Genomic DNA, 21,584 nt, shown 5'->3' with positions numbered 1-21,584 from the left:
CTGTGCTGGAGCAGCAGGGCCTGGGCTGGGCGAGGACAGGATGGGGGGAGCACCGGCACAGCCCCAGCTTCCTTGCAGCCGAGTAAGCCCAGGAGGCTTCCCAGGGCTGCCTGCAGGCCCTGCATGAGCCACAAACTGGCATCAAGCACCCCTCTGGTGCAGTGCCCTCCTGCTGCCTCCCCTGAGACACAGAAGCTGACAAAAGATGCAGGACTCAAAAGAAAACGTATTTTGTCTTCAGCTTTAATGTCTGCTTCCCCATTATGGCTCTCCTAAAGAGAGCCCTGCCTAAAGCCAGAGATTGGCCCAGGGGTCTGGGCATGTCTGCACCAGGCACACAGGAGCCAGCGCTCTGCAGAACTGCAGCACCCTCCTGGGAAGCAATCCCTTCTCCATGGGGACACACAGGAGTGTGCAGGCTGTGGGATGCCAGTACCCAGCCTGCCACCCTGGCTCTGAGCTGCTCCTTGCTCTGTGAGAAGCCCCCTGTCCCAACACGCAGTGACCCTTCTATCTCCCGGGGATTTACTCGGTTGCAAGGAAGCTCAGGAGGAGAAAAAAAGACCCATCCTACCACGTCCAGCGGCTGAGCCTGCTGAGGAGGCCACAGATGACTCCTTCCAAATGGCTCAATGATCTTCACAGCCCCATTGGAGCGGGGTGGCCCCTTCCATGCTGGTGGGGTGAGGGCAGCTCTACCCCACGGTGCTCCAAAGCCATCCACGCCGGGAGAACGGGGCAGGGTGCCGGGAAAGCGCGGAGCAGCTGGAGTCTGATGGATGGCTGTACACTTTGGGTGAGTTCTGCAGTACCTGTATGTTTTACATTTACATAAGAGCACTGTGACATTGGAAATATTTTCCTTTTATTACAATATATCAAAAATATGCAGCTTTAGTAAACAAGGTCATATTACACTTTCTAATGCACTGTACAATGCTACATTACACTTATATTCGGTATGGAGAGGGAGCCCAGGCTCCCACTGGCAGGTTTGTGGGGTGAAAGGGCATCCACTGGCATCCTGGAGCTTGCCCAGATCCGTGCTGGAAAGCAGAGCTGCCGCCCTCTGCTCTGGGCTCGCCTGGTGCCCGTGGTGGCAGCACTGCCAGCATCCGCCCCAGGCCTTCTCCTCCGGTCCCAGAGTCCTTCACAGTCCTGTCCTCACTGCCCTGGAGCCTAATCAATCTTCTCCACCTTCCCAATGATCTTCTCTTCGAAGATGGGCAGGATGGTGTCATCCTCCCGCACCTCCTCGAAGACCACACCACAGTCGAACTCGTCGCTCACTTTCTTAAAGTAATACCTGAAAAAAACAGAAATGTGGAAGAGGGAGAGGGAAAAAAAGCAGGTGAATGGTCATAGGGCACCATAATCCCCAAATCTGGGTACAGCCCTTCCATGGCTCTGAGCTTGTGGAACACAAGAAGCTACTCCCTCAGACATGGAGGGAACTGAGGCCACACTCCTGCCCCTGCCCTCAACAGTGACCACAAAAAGTGGCCAGGATCCATATTAGCATGGTCAGGAGCTCAGCCCTGAATCCATTCACAGCTCTCCCAAAAGCAGTGGCTGAGGCACCTGTGTTAGTGAAGCATTTCTAGGCAGGTTTTCCTGTGGCAGCTCCTACTTGGAAGTGGGAACTTGGGAGAGCTCCATGCCCTATGTCTGACTGCTTAAGGACTCTGGCAGGACCCAACCTCCCTACCCTCACCAAAGGGAACTTTGAGAGGAGCAAAAACAGCTCTGAATTTAGTCCCCACAGCATCACTGAGCACTGACTGCACCTGCCCAGGAACTCGCAGGGCAGCTCAGCAGCTCCTGTTGGAGGTGCAAACCACGACGCAAGACATTTCTGCTACAAAACCCAACCTCCCTCTCCCCTGCTAACCTGCCTCTTCACCAGCCCAGGCGCCCTGGCCATGCTGCCACATCCCCAGCACAGCATGCTCCGAGGAAGCACAGCATGCTCCTGACCCACCTCCACCCACCCTCCCCTTTGCGGGGACAACGCCGCTGTGTCCTGGCAGTGGCATCTGCCAGGAGTCACCAACAGCAGCTGGCAGGTGGGGAGCAGCCCTTACCTGTAGTTCCCTTTCTTGGTCAGCAGCTCCTTGAACTGTCCCAGCGTCACCACGCGGCCCTTGACGAGGGTGCGGTAGGGGATGGGCTCCCCGCAGAAGTAATAGGCCACCACGATGTTCTCGCAGGGCTGCGCCGCGCCGCCGCCCGGCCTCTTCTGGGGCTTCAACCTGCTGTGCACACACACAGGGGACCTGCTCAGTGCCAGCCCAGGGGCTCAGAACCATCCTGCGGGGTACCTGGCAGGGCTCGGGGCTGCTGGGTGAGAGGGGCAGTCAGGGCCCCCCAGATGGGCTGGTGGGAATGCAGTGCAGTCCCTGAGCATCTCCTGCTCCCACCAGCAGCTCTCTGGGCACGCAGACACGCACTGAGATTGGTCAAGGAGCGCTTGGAAAGGCTGAACGAGGCCAGGACAAAGCTACAAGGAGGGTGCAGGTTCTAACTCAGTCCCCTTGTGCTGTCTCCAGGCTTTGAGAGGGTACAGCCCAGAGCACGCCAGGTCACCATCATCTCCATCACCATCTCACCATGCTCCTGGTGCCCACCAGCACACAGGGCTGGAGCGCCATCCCACAGGGCATGACCATGCAGACAGTGCCCAGACTGCTTGGGATTATTGTCACCATGGCCAGAACAGTCCAGCAGGACTTTCCAGTGGCCCAAATCTGCAGGCAGGATGTTCCTGAACCCCACAGGTTCCCTGGGCACCTCTCCCAGAGTACGTGGAGGTCTGAGGGGATGGAGCTCCCAGCATGGCATGTCCTGGAGACTCTGCTGCCTGCCCTGTCCATGCAGGGTGCCAAGGCAGCTACCATCCCCAAAATCTCAGTGACTTTACACCTCCTGTGTATTCCCAGCTCTCAAAATGTTAGCCTGGTCTTTGCTTCCAGCCCACACACCAGGTTCAGCTATGTGGTGCCATCACTAGACTGAAACTGTCAGCCCAGTCCTCATCCTTTTCAGAGTCAGACAAAAGCAACAATAATTCAGCTCAGGGTACTTTGCCCTTCTGCAGAGCCTTTCATCTGGGGTGCTGAAAACGCTGCACAAACATTGGAGCAGCCTACGCAAATTGGTACCTTGGCATGCGTGGTCTGAGCCAGCGGCAGCCTTCCCTTTCAAAGTCACATAAAACACATTTGGCAGCTTAAAAAAAAATATTTTAAAAGCACACTGGATAAAAAAAGATGATTTTGTATTTACATGACTGGAAAATTGCTGTAAAAACCATAGAATCTGCCAAGCACATGAGGTAATCGCAGTTTTGGAAATGACTCTGACCTTAACCTTTAAACAGTGGCTGGCGGGCAGAGCACCTTTTCATGGTGTGCCCACATAAACACTGGCCCTGCAAACCAACACCAGACACAGCCTTTCCACCTCTTCCTACAGGCATGAGAGGTCTAAAGTTCAGCTGAACAATCTTCTGGGTGCTTGCTCTGCCTGTGAGACCTTTGGAGAAGATGCAGCATTCTGAGGGGCAAGGGTCTGCTCCTGGTGCCAGCAGAGCTCTCAGAGCCTCTCCCATCCCTGTATCAAAATACAGGATGCCCTTTAGCTAGAAAAACATTAAGGAATTGAGTCATCCTTGGAAAAAAAAATATAAGCTATTTAAAGGAAAAATGGGTCATAAATTCAGGCAAATTCTGTGAATCCTGTGAGCCAGAAGTTAATTAAAGGGGTTTGGAAAACCTCAAAGACCCTAAGCTTCTCTTAATCCTGCTAGAGACAAGTCATGACTGCTGTGTGCCTGGGGACCTGGGGACATGATGACGAGCCTGGCGCAGGAGCAGAGCTGCTTCCTCAGGGCTGCTGCTCTCCTTTGCCTGGGGAGATGGAGAGGACAGGACACCCCTGAGCTCTGCTGTGGCAGAAGCAAGAGGGGGACTGTGCCAGTGGCTGGGAGTGTCCTTCCTCCTGCTGTGCACTTCACACTGAAAGGCCATTCCTGAATGTACTCAGCCTGACTCCAGTGAGATGTGCCCTGAATATGATCCCTGAAGCGATGCTCGAAAATGATCTTGACAGAGAAAGAGGGGAGACTGACCAGCCTTCAGCTCCCCAAGCCTTCCTTTTCCCCCTTTCTGAAAATGGGGGCTACGCTTTCCCTTTTCCAGTCAGTGGGAACTTGTCCAGACTTCTCAAATATGAGGGACAGTGGCTCAAACACTTCATCCACCAGTGCCCTCAGGCCCTGTGGATGGATTTCATCAGGTCCCATGGACTTCTGCACCTTCAGGTTCTTTAGATGGTCTCAAACCTCATCTTCTCCTACTGTGGGTGGCTCTTTTTTCTCCCAGTCCCTGCCTTTGTCTGTAACTCGGGTGCTCTGGCTGGAGCACTAAGTGCTGAAGGCCAAAGCAGAAAAAACATTGAGTACCTCAGCCTTGTGCATGCCCCAGGTAACCAGGTCTCCCATCTCCTCCCACAAAGGGCCCACACTTTCCTGTCTTCCTTTTATCACCAATGTACCAAGAGAAGATTTTCCTGTTGCTTTAATTCTATCAGCAGAACTCACACACACACCAAACTGCAGCCATAGACTTCTAGCAGGCTGAAGCAGAGCTGATGAATGTGAAATCACTGACAATGTAATTTTCCAAGAGCTCCCCTAAGGAGAATGAAACAACACAACTGTCTCCACTTTCGTCATTGCCAGGAGATCTCCTGAGACTTTGGCTTGCACATAAAGGCCATCAGACCGACTCTGAGCCCTGCCTCATTAAATCTGCCACCTGCACCCATCTCCTGGGTGTCAGTGTGACCCAGAAATACTGCCAGGTACCACACCCTGCTCCTTCTGAGGTCACCTCCCATTGCTGTGTTTGTCACAAGCACAAAATACCATCCAGCAGGGAAACAGCAGCACTCATCCCCCTCACGGCATCTGCACCCCAGTCCTGACCCACAATTGTGCATCCCACCAGTGCTGGGACAGGGAACCCACATCTGGTTTGCAGCACCAATCCAACCTTGCTGTGATGCAAAGGTGTTCAGCTTGCTCCAACTCAGCCCTGGGGCTGGAGAGCTCTGGAAAGCCCAAAATGCACCCAGCAGATGTTACCTCAGCGGGTGTCCCAGCTACTGGCTCTGCTCCTCTTCCAATCCTGGGCCCACACAATTAATTTCAAAGTGATCTCATGCTGAATGTTGCAAAAAATCCTTTCTCTGAGGAACGAGTATTAATTAATACAATCCAGCTGTGAAATGTGAGACTGAGCTACAGGAAATGGCTCAAAACCTGTCCATGGAAAAACCTGATGGTTACTGGGACACCAATGCTGGGCACTGGTGTGCTGCTGGATCTGCAGGTCATTAGCACTGGATGGTCAATCCTGAATTGCCTGCCAGCAGCAGCCAGGCTGCTATCTCAGAGATCAGAGTCATTCCAAATGCTGTGAAATAGGGAGAGAAATGCTTTTTCTGGAAGAATATTTACAATTTCCAGCACAGTCACTGCAGGTGCCTCATTGATTTACAGTGGGGCAGGGCTGGGCTGGGAGCAGGGCTGTTGGCAGTGGGCAGCTTTGGTGGGAAGGCCACTGCTGGGAGGGCTGTGCCAGAGGGGAGTGGCTGCAGAGCTGGGTAACTGTGCTGGCAAGGCCAGTCTGGCTGTAGAAAGCTGGCACAGTGTGCTCTCCACCCACAGCCAGCTCAACTGGAGCCTCAAGGACACCTCTGGGCTCACCTCCACCTCTCTGTGCTTCCCCAAGGCTATTGACAAACCTGGGACACTGGCTCCAATTTCCCAGAGCTCTTCAAAGCTCCTGACTGAAATAAATGGTGCTTTCATGGGAGCTCCTCTCTCAGTTTCAACTTTGTTCTCACTGAGCTGTGGGATTTATTTCAAGGTGGGCTCCTGGGCTAACCAGAGCAGGAGATTTCTAAAAACGGCCAGCTCAGGTGTGCTTCAGCTGTAGCAGCCAATCCTACCAAAATCCAGCACAGAGATTTCAACATCCAGAAATCTTTGGCTCCCTGGGGACCACTGCATCCATTTTTGCCTGCTACTGGACACAAGACACATCTACTTTTCATAAGCAGTTCCCTACTGGTGAATGTCACTCTGGTTTTCCAGGCATGGGGCAGGACTGGGGGATCATTGCATCACTGGGAGAAGAGCCAGACCTCGTGGAGAGGCAGTGGAATCAGAGCAGCCCAGCACTGGGACTGCTCAGCCCATCCTGCTGCTGGCATGCCTGGCATTTACCACACACCATGGGCTTCCTCTGTAAGCCACTCTTATAATACAGGCCAAATTAGTGCCAGAATATTAACTGCATAGCCCAGGCTGCTGTTTTCAAAGTGTGTACAGACATTTCTGGGGAAGGTGCATGAATTTAGTACAACTATAAGTGACTCTACTAATAAACCCTATCCAATTACACACGCCAAAGGTAGATCACATAAACTTGGCTTAACCTGGCTTGGGAAAGCCCTCTAATTACCTGGCCTTCAATCAATGCTCTGACATGAATACACAGAAATCTACTACATGGTCACTGCAAGCAAAAATAACTGGAGCCTGTCAATTAAGAGCTTATTTTTTAAATTACATTTGTGTTTCTACGAGTCAGACCGCAAAATGTCAAGTTTTCAGAGAACAGCTGGAGAGCTGTGAAAGGTTTTTAATGGACAAAGTGCTTTTAGCTGTTAACAGTAATTATCTAGCACTTCCAAAACGCTTTTCACCAGAGAGCTCCATGTGCCTTGCAAATGATGTCTCCTGAAAGATAACACAGAGCAGGAAAATGAGCTCTGCAACAGCCATTAAGCTGAGTCACAGAAAGATGCAGTGACTTGGATATGGTCAGGCAGAGTCAGAGCTGCTGCAGGAGGGCTCCAGAGCTCTCATCCAGAGGCCACCAGCAGCCTTTGCTGGAAGCTTGTGCGAGATGGAGATAAAGAGCAAAGACAGATTTGTCTTCTGCACTTAATTCTGCTGCATCCTGATGAATTCTGCTCCTGCACCAAGATCTGAAGTCATTGTGTGACTGTGAATGAGTGCAGAGCCAGCGAGCACCAGGGGACAGAGCTCTCCCAGCCATGCCCCTTCTAGATGTGCTCCCTCTGCCCAGCCCCTTCCCATCCTGCCAGGAGCATTTCCAGCCTCTCCATCACAAGCCCACGGCCTCAAGGTGTGTTTTGCCATTTGCACCACCATGTCAGAAGGACTGAGGAAGACTTCTGTGACCTTTCTGCATGCTGGAGACCAGAGCAGAGGACACGGACACCCCTCAGAGCAGTCTCTCCCAGCCCTCCCACACAGAGTCAGACCGTATCATCATCCTACCTTTGCTTAAGGGGGAGCTTTCCAGCCCTTTTTTCCTCCTCTTCCAACCTCCTGCGAGCTTCCTCCAATTGGGTGAGAGGGTTGGGGGCTGGGTTGGGTGGCATGGTAGGATCTTGAATGAAGGGGTGGGAAGGCTGGACGACGTTGCGGAGCTGGGCGCTGACCCACGGGTGCACTGTCACCGGTCGCTCGATGGACAGGGGCCGGACCATGTCGTGGGACAGCTGCTTCTTAGCACCTGAAGAGCTACACACAAACACAATGCTTTACATGGAGCACTGAGATGCTCTGCACAGGCACACAGTCATTCCCAGATGGACCTGCTGCTGGACACAGGCACCACTGGGAAGCTCCTCACAGCACGGCTTTCAAGGGAGAGGGGTGCAACACCAAAATCTAAAGAAGATTTTGAGCAAGTCCTGAGACACAGGACTCACATCCTGAGCAGCCCAACCCTGAAACAAGCCCCACAGATAAATGTGAGGGCTCCCATCAATCCCATACATAAAAATGAACTCAGGAAAAGGTAGCTCCATTTTTTGTGGCATTCTCCCACAGGATGCCCTCCCCTGCCTACCATGTGCCATGTTATCCACCTTGGAACCACAGCAGCAATTTCCAAGATTGCCCTGGGGCTGCAACCTCCTGCCATGGCCATGAGTTATCCTTCAGAAACAACAGCCCTCATACCCCCCGGTAATCCTCAGTCTCCTAAGGGTCTAAACACTTGTGTGGTAGATTCTTGCCTTCCCAAGATGTCTGGGAGAAAGGCAGCCTGCTGACACATCTCCCTTGTGCAGGGATGCAATACAAGAGTGTTGTTATCCCTTGTTCTGCCAGCCCTTACCCATGGTTTGTTTTCTTATGCCTGCTGATCTCCTTCTCTCCTTCTATGATCCACTGAAGGATCTTCTGGTTTTTCTCCACGTCTTCAGGAGAACCTGGCATCTCATAGTTGGCACCATCACTTTTCCCTGAATCGGTCTTCTTAACATTCCTTTTTGAGAGCAGACTTGCTTTCCCACTGCAAGAACAAAGCTTGGGACGTTAGTGCTTTGCTTATGCCGACCACCAGAGGGGCAGAGGATGGACACATCTATCTCCAGACATGGACACATCTATCTACAGATACGTTCCACGGCTCCCTGCTCTACCAAAGCTCAAACCACCTATGCCACAGTTCCGGCTAAGAGTAAGACTACCTAGACCTGGGCACAGCAACTTCTCTGCCAACAACCTGTGGGGAGTGGGAGGTTCTCCTCTGGTCAAATGATCTCCTGCCATGAGAAGGGTTGTGTTAAATCCCCATTTTTTTGCTCAGAGCAGGAGGTTATTCATTGTCTGTCTCTCCATGCCTGACCACTGCTTGAAACCTGGGTCCTTTCTATCACCCTCAGATTCACTGATACCCCAAACCCTGACCTGTCATGCCCAGAGTTTGCTTCTCACCCTCAACTGAACGAGGCTTCACCTCATGGTGGAAGATCACATCCTAGCAGGGTGGGCTGCCTCCCAGGGGGAAGCCCAGCCACCTCTACCACCACAGGCAGAGGGATGCCAGGTAGCAGCCAACACTCTGGCTACACCTGTGGCTGCAGCAAAGGCTCCTGCAGGAACACTGTGGCACACGTGGCCACGTGCCCAGCCAAGCAGCCCCATGCTCAGGAGGCCATGCAGGATTCTCCTGTGCTGGCCTGTCATTCCATGAGACTCCACTGTCCTAATCATCTACTTGTTTTACTGCACAGGACCTTGCTCCTGCATGGTCACTAACATACACAGGAAAAACAACCTGAACACCACACAGGAGCAGCAATCCCTTGGATAACTTTGCTGATTTTTTTTTGGAAAAAGCCTCGTGAGGAATTGCTGCAGATCTACAAAAGGCAGGGCAAGCTGACAACGTCTCTGCTTCTCCCAGCATGAGGACTACTGGGTATCAAATGCAACTCTGCAGCATCAGGTTCAGTGCAAACAAAATAATGCTGTTTTCTGCAGGTTGTCATTGACCCACAGACAGCGTCATGGGGGGCTGGGGGAACAGAACACCAGCTGGGTTCAACAAAGAGTGAGAGAAGCCACCACAAGAGACTGCTGGCTGCCAAACAAGACCATTTGGATGCAAATCCTTGTCTTGTGAAGTTTCTAATTCAGGGACTGCCAGGAACTGGGAGTCTGTGCCAGAGGAAGGACAGCTCTGAGTGTGTCCTTTAAAAATCTCATTAAATATATGCTGCAGCTGCTGCTAGAAGGAAATCTTGTGTCTAGATGGGGCTTTGGGTTGGCCCAGCATGGCCATGCTCATCTCTGTTGAAGCAACAGCCCTTTCCCCATACAAACCTGGTGGATTTAAGTGCCTCTCCCTCCTGAAGAGCAGTTTGCTTTGGCTGCCTCTGCACTCTGCCTCCCCCCTGCCACCCCAGAAGGTTGGCTTGCTGCAGACCAAGCCAACCTTCCCTCACTAACTGTCCCACCCCTGGTACACTGCAAAGAAACATCCCAAAGCCTCAGCCCAGGGGTGCCAGACACACCCAGGGTGAGCCCAGCTGTCCCCTCTGGCTGCTCCATCCCCATTCCTCACCATGGTCAGCCCCAAGCTGCACTCCCACCTTTGCAGTCACCCAGCAGCAGGACCAGCAAAACCTGCCACAGAAAAGGAGTTCCCCCCTCTGCCTGCAGCATGGAAGGGATGGAGGAATTCAAATGGCCAAGGAAAGATGGACAACAGCCTGCAATGCAGTTTTTCTGGGCAGAGGGTGCCCTACCCTGGAGAACATCCCCTTGGGACTGGCTGCAAGGCCAGCACTGCAGTGTCCATTGCTTTGTTAGGAAGAGAAAGGAGCCCTCCTGGTAAATGGGTTCAGCCTTGCAACAAATGAGGTGGGGTTTTTTGTCCTCTCATAAACACCTTAAGAGACCTGTTTCTATTACCCTGACCTTGAGACACAGCCCCAACACCCAACTCCTGGTGCATGGAGAAGCAGACCAGCACTTGCAATTTCTAAGCTTCTCCACTGCTTTAAGGAGCAGAAAAATCTATTTTAGAACCAAGGCAAATAAAAATCCTGGTTAGAGGGTCTCTCAGTACCAGATCAGAGATAAAAAATGACTCTATAAAGGTTATCAGGGCATATCCATTTCTGGTTATCAGGGCATATCCATTTTCTTCTGAAGGGGAAGAGCCCTCAAACAATGTCCCAGCATGAGCTCACACAGGAAAAGACTCAACTGCTGTTTCCCTGACATGCTACAGCCTGTTCATGGAAGAGCTTCCTACAGAAGTCATGGCTTTGGGAATCCTACTGGGTGCTCCTTGACTCACCTGTAGCCTAAAGAGTCCATGGGGACAGGGGCCATGCCCAAGTTTTCACTGTAGTTTCGTGACTTTGTTGCATAGTTATGTGAATCTACATTCCAAGCAAAGCTGTTCTGCACCCGCTGCGTGGCCTCAGCCTCGATCTGCTCTTTTGGTTTCATCATGTTGTGGTGATGGATGTGGTGGTAGACATGTTTATGGTGGTATAAGTTAGCTGCATCCAGTTTCATTCCTGATTTTGGTGCGTGCTTGCCATGCCCTGGAGGAATTGTTCCTAGTGTCCCTGACAGCTTTCCTAAGTGGCCACTTTCTGGGGACCGTGGCTTAGGAGAGTGACGACCAGGTCCTGGAGATTGGCAGCCTGGAGTTTTCATCACACGCTGCACGTGTTCATCCAGGATGCTTTCGGGGTTTTCTTCATGGGCATCTCTCACCTGCATCCCAGCACAGCCCATCTCAGCATAACGAGGAGCAAAGTGATGGAAGGCTTGGGCAGAAGGCATCTTGTGGCTCATGACTGAGGGACCAGAAGAGATATCTGCATCCTCACCTTCTTCTTCCTGCAAGAAACACAGGGACAATCAGAGAATGACACTGGAGTGGTAGAAGGGGTCCCTAGTCCCACCTTCTCCCGCAGCAGGACTGCTGCTAACCCTTAGACCATGCCTGGTTTAGTCCAGTCAGATCTTGAAAACCTTTAAGATGATGGAGATCCACCATCCCTCTGGAGACCTGTCCCAGACTGACAGGATGCTCAAGCCAAGCCTGTGCAGTCTGGGTGCCACTTAGCAGAGCAGCTCAGGTCTCTGTATCTGCTTCTTGAGCCACCATTAGCAATGTTCTCCACACACCACCCAAGCAGCTCTGCCAGGCAGCCCACACATCACAACCAGGCTTACAAACACAGCTGACAAGCCTAACAACTCAACTGGAGCAGGCACAGCCTTACTCCAAGTCCCCTGAAGGTGGTTCTGCAACCACCAGCAGCAGAAACATAACTTACCACAGTGTACCTTCAGCTTCCTACGTGCCTTTGGTAAGGCACTGCTTCAAAGCCCATCAGATAAAGCCCAGAGCCACAGGATATGCAGCAAATCAGCTCTGAGTCAGGTGAGACCAGGGGGGTTTTCTCACCCAAATGACTGTTTCACAAGGGAAAGCCAAGAGAAGGCTTGTAACAGGAGGGAGCAAGTGAAGGTCGACAGCTGCATGAATGGTTTTGGAAATCAAACATTGATTTCTCCCGGGCATGCTAAGGCTGGAGTGAAACACTTCGTGCAGATAAAGAAATGGGTTGGAACTAACTGCTTGTTCTTGCAGCTCACACTGGTCTAGGACATGCTGGTAGTGACTCTTAAGTCCTTGCCAGGAAGAATTAAACTCCTCCATGCTGACAGCCACAGTTTTGATGCTGACAGACTACTTTACGCTCCAACATAAACTCAGGTATTTATGAAGTTTCTTTATTGGAAGTCAGGATTCCTATTTGTTTTAATTACATAATCAGGATTCCAGTGAGTCCTTTAATCCTGCTCTTTTCCTCCCTTGGCACAGTAAAGAAATCAGTTGCAGCACAGGGTATCTCTGCCCTGCCAGATAAATGCATCCACTGGCAAACACCGACTCCCATCAGCTTTGCCTGTCAGATGCCATCATCCACCACTTGCTAACCAGCTTCAAAGTCTCAGCTGCCAACCACACAGCAGGAAAGCAAATAACAGACTTCCTCCCAGTGTCACACCTGGGGGCTCAGGCCTGAAGCAAGGACAATGCCAGGCTTTCAAAGTGCCAAAGGCGTGGGTGCTGTAAGCCTGGGGGTGTGACACGATGCTGGTGTCTGGAGGGGACACAGCACTTACAGATCACTCTGAGGAGCTTCAGAGGCACCTTTCATCTACAGCCACAGGCCACAGCTCGCCAGCCACCAGCCCTGGGCACTGAGCTCAGGGACAAGGCATGGTGAGGGATGTGCTGACTACATCCCTGCCACTGAGGAGAGCATTTATTAGCAGTTTGTGATACCCAGTGATACCCTCAGCACGTGGGAGGCTGCAGGAGCTGGTACCTCCAAGGTTTAAACACAACTGATGTGCAGGGCAGGACCTGACCCTGGCACAGATCCCTGAGGAATGGCAGCATGTCCTTTCTGCTCAGCCCAGAACTCTGGCAGTGCTGTCACACCTGAGCAGGGTGGCATGAGAGTGAGAGCCTAGGCTGGTCCACCCAAATGGGTGCCTGGGATTTGGGAAATCCTCTGGCTACCTAGAACTCCATTTTGCAGGTAATGTGGACTTTTGCTTCAAGACTGAGACCAGATGGGCTAAGGGGAGAAAAGGCTCTCAGTCCATGTCAGCTCAGCTCATCCGTGTCACTGAGCAGATCTGGACCCCAAGCAGGACCACAGGCAGGAGCAGTTGCTCCTGGAGTTGGTCTGTGGGGACCTGCCTTACCACCCCAGCACTGGCCTCAACCTCACATCAAGTAGGAACACCCCAATAGTGGCACAACAGCAGTCAATGAAGGAATTGGGGTGCTGATCCCAACCTGCTGTCTTTCCTCAAGCAGGGCAAGGGTTTGAGTCAAGGTTGTAGGAACCAATTCTGCTGAATCTTTTCACTGCTCAGGCTGCAGTGAAAAAAACAACATACATGGTGTGGGCTCTGGAGCTGTGTTTTGGGACCTTGCTGTGGTGAGCTGGGCAAAGCCTGGCAATGAGCTGGGCAAAGCTTGGTGGAGATCTGGGCAAGGCCTGGAAATGAGCCTGGTGGAGATCTGGGCATAGCTTGACAGTGAACTGTGTGAGACCTGGCAATGGGCAAAGCTTGGCAGTGACCCTGGCACAGCCTGGCAGTGACCCTGGCACACTCCGGCAGTGACCCTGGCACACCCTAGCAGTGGTGTTGGCACAGCCTGGCAGTGATGTTGGCACAGCCAGGCACTGACCCTGGCACAGTCTGGCAGTGATGTTGGCACACCCTGGCAGTGATGTTGGCACAGCCTGGCAGTGACCCTGGCACACCCTGGCAGTGATGTTGGCACAGCCTGGCAGTGATGTTGGCACAGCCTGGCAGTGATGCTGGCGCAGTCTAGCAGTGACCCTGGCACAGCCGGGCAGTGACCCTGGCACAGCCTGGCAGTGACCCTGGCACACCCTGGCAGTGACCTTGGCACAGCCGGGCAGTGACCCTGGCACACCCTGGCCGTGACCCTGGCGCAGTCTGGCAGTGACGTTGGCACAGCCGGGCAGTGACCCTGGCACAGCCTGGCAGTGACCCTGGCACACCCTGGCAGTGACCCTGGCACAGTCTGGCAGTGATGCTGGCACAGCCGGGCAGTGACCTTGGCACAGTCTGGCAGTGACCCTGGCACAGCCGGGCAGTGACCCTGGCACAGCCGGCTGTGACCCTGGCACAGCCGGGCAGCGATCCGGGCAGGCAGTGACACTCGGGCGGGCAGGGAGCCCCGCTGCCATCACCACTAGATGGTGCTTTGTTGACACGCTATTGTCACAGAGCTCCTCCAGCAGCTCCCACAGGCAGCCGCAGCCAGACATGCAGCTCCAACTTTGCAGAGTGCTGAGCTATTTTTACTCCCCGGCAGGGCTGGGGGTGCCCTTCCCTTTGAACGAGGAGCTGAGAGCTGCACTGATGAGCCACAGGCAGCGACACCTCGCTGGACGCCTCCTCCTCTGCCTCCCCCCGTCCCACCCATCAGGCTGCTGCTGGCTGGGAAGTGAAAACAGCTCTGCTAAGCACCAGAGCCTCTTCGATCAGCATGCAAATGATTTCTCTCTCTAGTCAGGCAATGTTTCATGTTCAAATACTGAGAATCTCACTGGAGGCTTTGCTTCCCCCTGGCTTATCTTCCATTTGTTCGGTTCTGAGTGATCTGTATGATCCAATACTGATCTCTGTGACAGCAGATTCCATTCACAGACACGAGGCTGAAGTGTCTCAAAAACTAATATGGGAACGTGCACATCCTCTAATCCTCTCCCACGTTTCTCAGAATAATTAGTGAATTCAGCTTTTGCTTTTTTGTAAAGCAGAAACCTGACAGTCTTTTCAGTAAAAGGCATTTGGCTTCAAATCAGATGCCTCCTCTCAATGTTACTGCATGATGAGGCTTTGAAAGGGAACCTGCAGGCTGCTCGTTAGAGGGGAGAAAAATTCTTTTCCCCTGGCTTTTGCAAAATATTTCCAGCTTCTCTGTTAGGCTGGTAACTGCTCAGTGTGACTAATACTGCTGGTTTTCTCTGTGCTGCTGTGCAGTGAGCCATACAGACCTGGGAAAAGGTTACCCTGCAGCCCTGGTGTTTAGGTCACAGAAAAAAGCCCTGTGATCTATCAGGATTCCAGTTCTCCCTCTTGCTGATACCAGCAGCTCCTGCACCTTGAGTGCTGACCTAAAAAAGCTACAATTGCTTACTCTGAGTTTTTCCTGAATGGCTAATGCCAGATGCCAGCCAGTCAATGAAATACATTCTGGAGACAGCAAAGAGGTTTAATATATAGCATTAGTGGGAGTCCTGGGTTTAAAAATAGATTAAGTCACACAAAAATGTGTTTAAACAGACTTAAATATATTCTCTGGCACACAGGTTTTTGCTGATTTTATGGTATTGCTACTGGCAGCTTCTTCAAGGAGACAGAGGGCTGGGATAATGCAATTTAGTACAGGGGGGGCTGCAACACAGCCATGGGAGGAGGGGGACGAGGAGGAAGTGTGTTCTAGGACTGTGTTAGCAGAAAATGCTGCTGATTACACTGTCTTTGTCTAGAAAGCAATAGTGACCAGACAGGAGAATGGTGCAATTCCAGAAGAACAGGAATCTAATCCCAAAATAGCACCTGGCTGGCCTTTTCTGCTGGATGCAGAGGTGTAGGGAGTTTGCTGGAAAACACCTGCAGATGGATGGGACCTTACAGATCCTTCTGCCTTCCTCTGTTCTCTGCATTTGAAATGCAGATGCAGTTTAAGGCTAACACTACAACCTACAGCTTTTTCCTGTTCAAAGAGCTTTTAGATGAGCATTTTAAAATACTCCAACGGGGCTGAAGGTTATTTCCTGGAGCCCCAGAAACTCAACCTCCCTGAAAGCACAGAGCCAGCTGAGCTAGCCACCAACACCTCTGCTTTAAGGGAGGGCTGCAGGTTACACAGCACGTTACACTGAACTAGTGATGCTCAGTAACACCATGGTGTCCTCTGGGATCTCTCCTCTATCCCCACCACAAGATGTGCAGGTGACCATGAGATGCAGTGTCTCAGAAGAAAAGCTATGATGTGAACACTGCTGAACAGGGGGTCTCACACAGGGAATCCCAGATGACCAGGACCTCGCTCTCTCCCTCCTGGAGCTTGTTGTGGAGCTAAAGGCCTTGCACATTTGCCATGGTTCATCTAACAAATCCTCAGGCTCTGGGGTCCCAGCAGTAGCAGGGCTCAGCACTCAGTGCCACTGGTTAGGTATCCCAGTGGAGTCAGTGTGTTTGTTCTGCCCAGGAAAGCTTTTCACTGCCACACCTGACCACTTCCAAAATTTCTAGGATGTGCGCTGCTGGGCACAACCCTTCTGGTTGTGGTAGAAATGGCCTGATAGCAGACACAAACATCCCCAAGCATTACATCATCTGTCATCTGGTTACTGTTCTCTGGGGGAAACAGAGATCACACACAACCTCCAATGGGAAGGTGAACCCCTCTTAAACAGTACCCAGAAATTGCTCACAAACTCAGGAGAGTCAGGGTACCAAAGAAGGTGATGGAGAGCATCCACAGCCCGAGTGATGGCAGAAGTGGGCACTGCTGTGCCATGGCTGGTATTTTACACAGGGAGAGAGCACTGGAGCTCACAGAGCCCTGCATGGATAGGGGAACAGCATTGTGGAAGGTGCAGGGGGTACAGGAGCCTCCAGGAGCCCTGTGCCACTGATGCCCACGGCAGTGGAGCAGGGAACTGGCCAGCCCAGCTGCTTGCACAGCAGCTGCAAGCTCCCTGTGGTACAGGGTAAGCAGAGTGCCAGGCTGGCAGAGGAGATAAGAAGATCACTGACCGCTCGAACGCGTTTAAGGCGCTCCTCCAACTTCTCCTCTGCTTCACGTTCCTTCTGTACTTCCTCCAAACGGTTGATCAGCTCTGCAGCAAACTTCTCTGGTTCCACGTGGATATCCTTTGGCATTCGGTAGGTACGCTGCAGGGAGAACACAGCAGGGCTCAGCAATGGATGAATGAGGAATCCCACGTTTCTCGGGGAGCCTTTGAGGACTGGAAATGCCGGTCGTTCCGCTGGGAGCTGGGGGAGGACAGGCTGGCAGGCACTCAGGTGCAACTCAGGACCTGGGGGCTTGGAAGCTGAGCCACCACCTCCACGAGTTCCTCAGCTGGCACCAGCTCCACACACCACCCCATCTAAGGGAAAGGTTTTCTGGAGCTGCAATTCAAAAAGCTCTTTTGGCACCAAATTCCACTCAGGGATAGAAGTGCTTGCTTTTCTGCCAGTGGATACATGGTCAACAGGAATATCCTGGTCCCAAAGGGTGGCAAAAGGATGTACAGACCTTTCAACCCCTCAAACCTCCTGTTTATAGCACTTACACTTTCAGTTTGGTAGAAGGGAGGACTCTAGTGCACACTTATGCAGCTTATTGCAGGAGGATCAGTGTGTGCTAGCCAATCTCTGCAAATCTAGCCCACAGCCAAGGTCCCAATTCCCACAAAGCATCCTCTCCTGTTGGAGGATCCTACAGGACTGCATCTCAGCTTTTCAGAGCTGTGCAATGATTCTGTGCTTGCTTTATCAATGCAGCACTCTTACAAGCACAGAGGTGCCATTTTTTGCCTGCTCTGGGTGGATAAATGAATGTTTATGGCAGTTCAAGGCCATTCTTGATTCCTTATGCTGAGTTACTTTGTTACCCTAAATTCCTGGGTTCTGGGATAAGAAGTTTGTGTAGTGAAGTATGAAGCTATCAGCTGCTGCATTCTCCCCCTCATTTTTATCCTTTCTGTATTTTTTTTTTAAGAGTAGAAAAAGTTAAATGACGTGGCAGAGATAAAAATTTAATTTGGAGGAAAAATAGTTGGAAATTCAACAGCATAAAACTCTGCATTCAAATATTTCAATACTAACACGGGAGAAATATACACTCTATAGGACCAGAGACAAAATTAAATGTGAAGATGTGAGATAATTCATAGCAGAAGAACAAATGCAGCATCAGAAGCAGACACTGAGCTTGAAAACTTTAAAGGAGGATGAGAGACCACCCGAATTTCTCCCAGGCCAGCCAGAAGATCAAAGCAGAACACTAAAATGCTGCTTTGCCTCAAAACCTGACAAAAGTATGCAAATCACATTGGCTTTTCTGTCTCTGCCAGCTGGAAGGCAGGGAAGAAAACCAGAGGCAGCAAGAACCCACTGATGACACCAAGGAGCTGAAGACTTTTTCAGGACACCCCAGTTGGGTTGCAGAGGTCCCAGTTAAAGCGCTGCTTGTTTTGTTTGCCAAGAGGGATGGGTCTTCCTGAGCCTGCCTGCAAATCTCAATCCCACTGACCCATCTGAGCTGGCAACAGTCCCAGCCATTCCCTCCATCCTTGCAGCCACTGGAGAGGGCACAACATGAGGGAGGTGATGTCACTACCCTGGGATGACATCTTTAGTGCCACCAGGACCTTCAGCTCTGCCAACCAAAGGCCTGTATCACAAAAAGCTAAACTGAAAAAGAAAAAAAAAAAGAAAAAAAAATCAACAAAAACGATGTTCAGTCTTAAGATACTGGCAGAGGGGCCAAAGTAGCATGTTTCACCTTTGTGTAGTGCAGAAACAGACTCCAGATGTGCTCCAGCACGGGGGAAGATGTGGCAGAGCTGGTTCCTGCTCTGTTACTCCCTGAGGAGCTTCTCAGGATGTCTCCCTGCTCTCCTGCACAGCCCTGGGAAGCACTTCTGGCTAAGGGATCCTGTTTCCTTCAGAAACCCCAATCCCGTGACCACCACCACCCACCCTTCCTCGTGAGGCCACGGCAGCAATTCCCAAGGAGGGAATTCTCTCCCTTGCCTGACAAGTCCCAGCCTGCCGGGTGACGTGTTCTCTCCCTCCTGCCACCTCAGATGCCAACTCTCCCTGTGGTTGTTTATGGATGGCACCACCAGGCCCTGCTCCGTTAGACACTTAACAAGCCTAGTAAGAGGCAGCTCAGAGCTCAGCACCTACAGTCTTGGATCTCCCTGGTGCAGCTGCCACAGACAAGCACAACTGGGAAAGAATTACCCTTTGTTTCCCTAGCCTTTGATGCAGGGCAGCACACCAAACCAAAGTCTCTCCTGAACCTGTGGTAGCAGTGGGTGCAAGGGCTGAAGTTTGCTAACCTGAGTGTCCTAGTCCTGTCACCACGAGGTGGTTCCCTGCAGGCCCAACAATGCTGTATCCAGGGAACTCAAAATAAGGTGATTCTGGGTCTTTTACAACTAGTACCTCAGCATGTTTATCCACAGTCTCTCAAAGTCTGGAGGTGACTGAAGCTCAGCTACAGAAACTACAATAATTGAACCCAGGAATCTTTAGGATGAGCTTGTTTTCTTCCCTCTCTGAAAAACTGTTGCATCTGCAAAACCCAATTGGTTCTTGGAGCTTCCCACTCAGCACAACAGCTTGCAGAGGGCCTCAGCAGCCTGTTTGAGGGTGCAAGATGCAGCCCTCTCTGCAAGGGTCTCCCAGAGCATCCGAGATCAGTGCAACTGAAATAAACCTCACTTCACCCTATGGATACCAGCTGCACACACCCTGTGCTGTCCTGGTGGGTACCTGTAAGGGTAACTCAAGAGAGCTGGTGAGCAGGATGATGCTCTGAACATCACCATGGGTCTGACTTTATTCCTAGCTCAAAGGATGAGCTACACAGACTTCCCCAAAATTAACAGTATTGCAGAATAATGAACGCAAATTCCTTGTGCTGAAACAATACAGATAACTGCTGAGGGCTCTCTCTGCCTCCATAGACAGCAAACATGGATTGCACTGACCTGGTTCAAAAGACTTAAGACAACAAAGTGTTTGAAGCCTTTATCAAATGATGGGCCTGACTTCAGAACGGAGACAGGGGAAATATGCTCCATCAAAGACCAGCCAGTCTGAGCCTGTACCCAGAGCAGGATCCTTCAGGGCTTCAGGATTTTGAACCTGCCCCCAGCTTCCCATGGGCATACAGAGTCCTGCCAAGGGACTTGTAAATAAGCTGCTTATTGTTCTGAAATCAGAAGGGCTAAAAATGCCTTTGTTCCAAGTAAAGGGTCTGTCCCAAGAGCTGGTTGGTTTTTGGGGATCCAGCCCTTCAGTCTGGACCAGAATGAGGTCTCTGGAAATTCTACATCAACAATTCAGAAAGGAAGTGCTTCATTTTAAAGTAGTGTTTAGTCTAATGTTTTATTTAATTACCCATCTACTTTTATTTAACGGCACCAGTTAGATAGGTCTGTCCAGAACCAAACCACGTGGAGTTGGGGAAGCTGCAGAGGACAACAGATAGGAGGCTGAATGCCAGGTGGATTGGGAAAAGTAGAAATTGCTTGACCTGGTCTAGATGAAGCAATCTTTCCTTGTGACAGCTCTGAAGAAGGACTTCTTGGGGTACCTATCACTAGAACATTGTCCTTGACACATGAAGTGTCCTGAAGCTCTGGTACCTTTGTGAAGAAGCAGCCTGCTAAGAACATGTGAGATACACAAGCTCTCCAATAGCTCCACTAGGCAACTGCCCTCATGTTTTCCCTTCTTTCTTGGAGCTGATGGAGTGGGAATTCCATGGATTTCGCTCCATGAGGCAGATGCAGCTCTTGGGTTTTGATGGATTTCACCTTGCTTGAGAAGCAGAGGTTTAAGGACCAAGCTGCACATCAGAACACACCAGCATCGAAATGTGAAAAGGCTGAAAGGGAAGAATCTCACTGCAGTTTGCAGGTTCCCCTTGGGAAGCATCAGCCTCAACTGCTCTAAGATGAAACAGGAAGCTTTTCAACATTACACTGGGTAGAGGTTTGCTAAGCAGCTCCAGGGATCTGTGGTTTGGGCTGAACTGTTTCTGACAGATGTGACTGGGCCAAAGAATTCTGTGCTGGTAAATCTCCCTCTTCTACAAGAGGTTTGATGCCTCCATGATGCCTGAGGGGCTGTTGTTAGATCACAAGTCAGTCTTGGAAATGAAAGGAAGATGACAGGCTAGAGAAGCCAAGAGAAAAGAACTTCTGAACCTCTATGTTTCTTAGATTAATGCATTCCTCTGTGACATAAATTTTTAACGGATAAATGGTGTTTCCATACCAGAAACACTTGTGCAGTGCTCACAGATAGCTGGATTTCAGCATCCAGTTTAGCAGTATTCAGGGATTAGCAAGGAGTCCTGCTGTTTGAGGAAAATGGCATAAAACAGCCGATGGGAATTCCGAGCAGGTTCCCAACTCACAGGAGCAGAAAGCTCATTTAGCTGCAGTTATCCAGGCAGCACGAGACCAGGCTCCTCCTGTGCACTCCTCACTTGTACAGCACAGCCCAGTAGTCACTCACAACTTTCTGCTCCACTCAGGAACACCGCAGAAGCCACCCTGCAGCACCCTTGATTGTGCGACAGGACAGGAGAGCTCCCACCCCATGACCAAGCTACGGCAAGAACACCACGAAATGGATTCTTTATGAGTTAACAAACCTCCCAAACACCAGCTCTTAATGCTTGAGGTTGGATTTTTCTGAATTTGCTGTGGAGAAGGAGGATCTCCCATCCTCTCCTGAGAACAGATGAATGCCAGAGCCAGGTACAGCTCTGCATGCTCTGGGCTTTCTCCCTTTCTTTTGGAATTTGCTTGCTCTTTCCTTCCTTGGTGCTCCAAGACTCTGC

The 21,584-nt window shown here is 51.3% G+C and overlaps 1 protein-coding gene across 2 annotated transcripts in view; it reads right to left on the bottom strand.

Annotated features, from left to right (window-relative positions):
- Window positions 1–848: 848 nt before the first annotated feature.
- The window catches only part of AXIN1 (axin 1), a 70,239-nt gene continuing 49,503 nt past the window's right edge, over window positions 849–21,584 (bottom strand). The window contains exons 5-10 of one of the 2 annotated variants that reach the window (XM_041462465.1): window positions 16,748–16,885; window positions 10,698–11,251; window positions 8,223–8,399; window positions 7,376–7,621; window positions 2,085–2,252; window positions 849–1,306 (exon numbers count right to left, since the gene is read on the bottom strand). In XM_041462465.1, the coding sequence (XP_041318399.1) occupies window positions 1,180–1,306; window positions 2,085–2,252; window positions 7,376–7,621; window positions 8,223–8,399; window positions 10,698–11,251; window positions 16,748–16,885 (1,410 nt within the window). In that variant the 3' untranslated portion in view covers window positions 849–1,179. Of the gene's footprint in view, window positions 1,307–2,084; window positions 2,256–7,375; window positions 7,622–8,222; window positions 8,400–10,697; window positions 11,252–16,747; window positions 16,886–21,584 lie in introns of both variants that reach the window. The other variant, XM_041462464.1, reaches the window with a different exon arrangement.

The sequence above is a fragment of the Pyrgilauda ruficollis genome, unplaced genomic scaffold, assembly GCF_017590135.1.
Source record: "Pyrgilauda ruficollis isolate IOZ18807 unplaced genomic scaffold, ASM1759013v1 scaffold16, whole genome shotgun sequence".
NCBI classification, from domain to species: domain Eukaryota; kingdom Metazoa; phylum Chordata; class Aves; order Passeriformes; family Passeridae; genus Pyrgilauda; species Pyrgilauda ruficollis.
This window is presented reverse-complemented; position numbering and strand designations above follow the sequence as displayed.